The sequence below is a fragment of the Echinops telfairi genome, unplaced genomic scaffold (assembly GCF_000313985.2).
Source record: "Echinops telfairi isolate 266 unplaced genomic scaffold, ASM31398v2 ScPeMD7_7463;HRSCAF=8501, whole genome shotgun sequence".
In the NCBI taxonomy this organism is placed as follows: Eukaryota; Metazoa; Chordata; class Mammalia; order Afrosoricida; family Tenrecidae; genus Echinops; species Echinops telfairi.
The window spans coordinates 1,821,971-1,827,025 of record NW_022111363.1 but is presented as its reverse complement, the minus strand read 5'-3'; the positions used below and the strand labels follow the sequence as shown (position 1 = coordinate 1,827,025).

At 61.5% G+C, this 5,055-nt stretch overlaps 1 protein-coding gene across 1 annotated transcript; it reads left to right on the top strand.

The window, feature by feature from the left end:
• Window positions 1-977: 977 nt before the first annotated feature.
• Window positions 978-3,472, top strand: RNF26 (ring finger protein 26). Its single transcript, XM_004712768.2, has one exon. It carries the CDS (start codon window positions 1,345-1,347, stop codon window positions 2,641-2,643), a length of 1,299 nt encoding a protein of 432 aa, XP_004712825.1. The 5' UTR covers window positions 978-1,344; the 3' UTR covers window positions 2,644-3,472.
• The last annotated feature ends 1,583 nt before the right edge of the window (window positions 3,473-5,055 follow it).

The window sequence follows — 5,055 nt, the reverse complement described above, 5'->3', positions numbered from 1 at the left end:
GGAAGCATCGAAAGATGAGAAGCCCACAGAGGCACTCTACCCAGTCAGCCCTCCACCATCTCAGGAGGTGGCCTATGGGCAAGAACCAATGGACTGCAGGAAGAAGTCCAGGCGGCACTGTAGGCATTGGTCAAAGACAAGGCTCCCGGAATTGATGGCATGTCAGTTGAAATGATTCAATAAGCTGAGGAAGCACCGGAAGCCCTCAATCATCGATGCTAAGAAATTTGGAAGGAAAAACAAAAACAACAAAAAACAAAACCACCACCAACAAAAGGAGACCCACATTTGTACCCGTTCCAAAGAAAGGGGGCCTTGTTGGCGGGGAGGGTGACGGGCGCTCCCCACCAGCCGCTCCGGGAGCGGACTCCAGGAGGCTTGTGCCAGTCTCGGAACCCGCCGTCCGGGACGTTCACCTGTCCTGCAGGGCCGCTGCGAGCCGGCGCCGACGGGACGGCAGGGAGCGAGAGGGCAAGAGGACGACCCGCACCCACAGTTACCTCGGACTGTGCGCGGAGTCACGACGCCACCGGTTGCGAAACCATTCGGGTCCGGCTCCTTTAAGGGGCGGCGCTAGGAGGCCGTGATCCGCCTCCGTCCGTCAGAAGACCAATCAGCATCTCAAAGGGACAGGCCCCGCCCCCGCGTCTCCGCTTTCCCCTTAGGAAAGTAAATGCGTTTGGGCGCCGTTCAAACCGACCAATGAGTGCCCGACGTTTCCTGCCATTGGCCTCGCTGATTGGTCAGAATGTGTCGTCCCGCCCTTCTCACCGCCCCTCCGCGCACAAGATGGCGGCGCCCAGCGGAGTAGAGGCTGCGCTTGGGACGCGGCGCTGAGGCTGACTCCCTTCCCCGTTGGACGCGGAACTCTGCGAGCCTCTGAGACAGGGGCCGGGCGGGGACGGGGGCACCTGCATAGCTGGACCGCGCCGCCGCGCCCAGCCTGCGCCGCCCCGACCCGGCCCCGGCCCGGTCCTGCCCTGCCCTGCCCAGCCTCTTCTATCTCCGGCCTCCTCCGGACCTGACCCTCTGCCTGGCCCTGGGACGCCGCTGCCAAGCTTCCAAAGCCGAGGTGTGCCCACCAGCCCGAGCCTACGTCCACCGTAGAGTTGTTTGGTGCGGTCGCCCCAAACAGCTGGCTTCCAAAACCAGGACCCCTGGGCTGCCATCTGGGTTCCCTTTCCACTGAGACCCGACCTCCCGGGAACCCATTTCGTCCTTAGATTCGTGCCTCTCCCAGGGTTAGAGACTGCTTGCTCCCCTCTCCAATCATCCGCCACCTGCCAAGACGTTGACGCTGCTGACCTCGCCCCCAGACTCCCTTGGGGGCTTTCAGCGTCCACCATGGAAGCTGTGTACCTGGTGGTGAATGGGGTGGGCCTAGTGCTGGACGTGCTGACCCTGGTGTTGGACCTCAATTTCCTGCTGGTGTCCTCCCTGCTGGCTGCTCTCGCCTGGCTCCTGACCTTCATCTACAACCTCCCGCACACGGTGCTCACCGGTCTGCTGCACGTGGGCCGCGGGGTCCTCTTTTCACTGCTGGCCTTGATTGAAGGCTTGGTCCGGTTTGCCTTTGGAGGCCTGCAGGCCTTGTGTACTTTGCTGTACAGCTGCTACTCGGGCCTGGAAAGCCTGAAACTCCTGGGCCACCTGGCTTCCCACGGGGCCTTGCGGAGCCGGGAGATCCTACACCGAGGCTTCCTCAATGTGGTGTCCAGTGGCCATGCCCTGCTGCGCCAGGCCTGTGACATCTGCACCATTGCCATGAGCCTGGTGGCCTACGTGATCAACAGTCTAGTCAACATCTGCCTCATTGGCACCCAGAACCTCTTCGCCCTGGTGCTGGCCCTGTGGGAGGCAGTGATGGGGTCCCTGTGGAGGATGACAGACGTGGTGGCCGCCTTCTTAGGCCACATTTCCAGCAGTGCTGTGGCCACGGCCATCCTCCTGTGGACACCCTGTCAACTTGCACTGGAGCTGCTGGCCTCAGCCACCCGCCTCCTGGCCAGCTTCGTGCTGGTCAACATCACCGGTCTGGTGCTGCTGGCCTGTGTGCTGGCCGTCACGCTAATTGTGTTGCACCCCGACCTCACCTTGAGGCTGGCCACCCAGGCCCTCAGTCAGCTTCACACCTGGCCATCCTACCACCGGCTCCGAGAGGATGTGCTGCGGCTGTGCCGCCTAGTGATGGGCTTAGAGACCTGGCGCCAAGTCTGGAGCCGCAGCCTGCAGTTGGTGAGCTTTCCAAACCGAGGAGGGGCCCCTGGTGCCGCCCAGGGGGGCCCTAGGCGGGTGTCCTCAAACAGAACCCGGGGACAAGAGACTCCTGCGGCCAGGCCCACATCAGAGGCAGAAGAAGAAGCGGACAGAGCATCGGCATCTGCCCGCGGCAGGGAGAGACTCAATGAGGAGGAGCCTGCCGCTGCCGCCGGGCAAGACCCGTGGAAGTTGTTGAAGGAGCAAGAGGAGCGGAAGAAGTGCGTCATCTGCCAGGACCACAGCAAGACGGTGCTGCTCCTGCCCTGCCGGCACCTGTGCCTGTGCCAGGCGTGCACGGAAATCCTGATGCGCCACCCCATTTACCATCGCAACTGTCCGCTCTGCCGCCGGGGCATCCTGCAGACGCTCAACGTCTACCTCTGAAGGTGCCCCACCTGCTCCCCACTCCTCCACGCTGGCTGGCACCTGGCCTGGGGCTCCTCCCTGCTCCTGGGGCTATCAGGCCGGGCAGCTAGGACGTCAAGATGGGCACTCTGCAGACTATGGGGGGTTGGTGGTAGGGCACCATGCCTCGCCTTACCCCGAGGATGCCTGTGATGCTCTGAGTGGTGAGTGCGCCACTATACAAGGGCCCCGGGGCCTGCCTCCCACCTGCCCAGGGTCCCCTCCGATGCCAGCCCCTCGGGCTTCTCTGCTCCAGCTCCTCCTTGAGATTGGCAAGCCCTCTCCGGTGCCTGCCTCAGTTCTCCCTAGCTTCTGCAGCCACAACACACTGGCATGGTCATTCAGGTATTCTGGCAGGATCCTAAACTTCAGGGTTCAGCCAGAGCCGCCCCCGCATCTGGCAGGCTTTGGGTGTAGAACTTCTCAACTACCATGCACACCTGTCAGGGTCGTAGGAGGCTGCCTCTCCACCCAGGGCCAAGAGCTGGGATAAAGAGATCATCCCTGGAATTGGGGGTGGGGCAGCTAAGTGATACTTGGCTTTGGGACCACGTACCTTCTGGCACCCCAGCTCTACAGGGGTCCCGGGGTGCTGACCAGATTTCGACTTGTACATTTTTAACTCACTCCCCACACCACATGGAAAATGGCATTCCCTGGTTGGTCTGTCCCTGGCACCAGGGTGGGAGGGCAGACTGCACAGTTCACTAGGGTCCAAACACAGGAGGGGTGGGCCCAAGGGGCATGCCACTCCCCAGGGCACCGGCCCGGCACCGCTTCCAGTGAATAAAGTTCTGTTGACAACTCAGATGGTCTCTGTGTACCCTGCAGGGCGGGCAGCTGATCCAGGGCACTGAAGCTGCAGCAGGCCCTGAGCCCTGCTGGAGTCTGCAGGGAGGTCTGGGGGACCTGGGTGCCAACTGGAGCGGGGAGAAGAGAGAGCATGTGGTGGTGGTGCAGAGTTGAGTGCTTCGCCTGTAACTGGCAGGTTGGAAATTCAAGTTAATTCAGAGGTACCGTGGGAGAAAGGCCTGGCAGTCTACTGAGGGGGAGTTGAACCAGCCATCAGAAACCCTGTGGGCTGCTTGGGGGTGCTATGCATTGGTGTTGACTCCATGGAAATTAGTTTTGTGGCTGCTCAGTCACGGTGTGCTGAGTGGGAGTGGGCATGTTGTGGAGGGGGTGGGGAGGGGAGGGAAGCTTTCACTGTTTTTGACCAACTCTGAACTCAAACTCATGGCTGTCAAATTGATTCTGACTCGGCGATGCTGGAGAGCAGGGTCAACCTGGCCGGTGAGTGTCCCAGACTAATTCCTTATGGGAGTAGAAAGCCCCATCTTTCCCCTAAGGAGCACTTGGCTGCTGGTGGTTTCGAACTGCTGACCTTTTGGATTGAAGCCCAGCGTGGTTGAGACCCACAGGGCCAGTTCTCCCCTGTCCTCTAGGGTTGCAGAAAGTCAAACCTGTCCAGCAGTGCGAGTCCTAACTCTTTTGTGTTGGGTGGTGGGACCCTCTCCAGCAACGCTGCTTCCATCAACATTGCAGCTAAGAAACCTCCTAATAAGGAACGAACGGGAGGGGGCTTCAAAAGCAGGGAACGTGAAATGGAATGAACGGACTCCCCCTTCCCCCAACACACACTCTGACATAAGAGTTAACAGCTGTGCGGCTGGTTCGAGGTTTGGGGAGCTTTTTCCTTGCGCCAGCCTTTCTGGCTCCCCCTGGGCCTGAGGTCAGATCTCCCTTGGATCCCCGGGGGAGAGGGGGTAGTGGTTGCCCTTGTGTCTTGCAGGCTATCAGGGGCTGGACTCTGGCTGTCAGACCCCATGGTGACGGGCTAGGGGCTGAGTCCCAGGACTCTAGCGCTCCCCTGGCACTCGCCCTCCCTCCCAGGGCCACAAAGGGCAGATGGCGTCCCCTCCTAAGTTGTCTGGGGCCCCCAGGGGTCTGCCCTGTGGAACCCGGCTGGGTGGGTGGGTGGGTGGGGACAGGTCAGGAAGAAGCCGTGTGTTCTCTCCGGCTGAGAAGCTCCGCACGTGGCGTTTGGTTCTCGCGGACAGCGACAGCGGTGGGGGCTGGCCGGGCTGGGGTCGAGGACGTGTGTAAGGGTGCTCTAGGCCATGCCGACTCGGCACAGCAGCGAAGGAGTCCCGCGCCTCCTGAGTCCGGAGGGCTGGACTCTCTCCCCTCCCCCCAGCCCCTTGCTGGAGACGGGATAATCTGCCCGGGGTGGGGGTGGGAGCGGCGGGGTAGAGGGAGGCACGGCTCCGTCCTGTCTCTGTTTAATGCAGAGATAAACATTCTCGGAGAGAAGATAAACTTCCGGGGCTGGGAGCAAAGGACCCCTTTTAGCCCGCCCTGCCTGGGATTCCACGGACTCCCCCCTCGCCA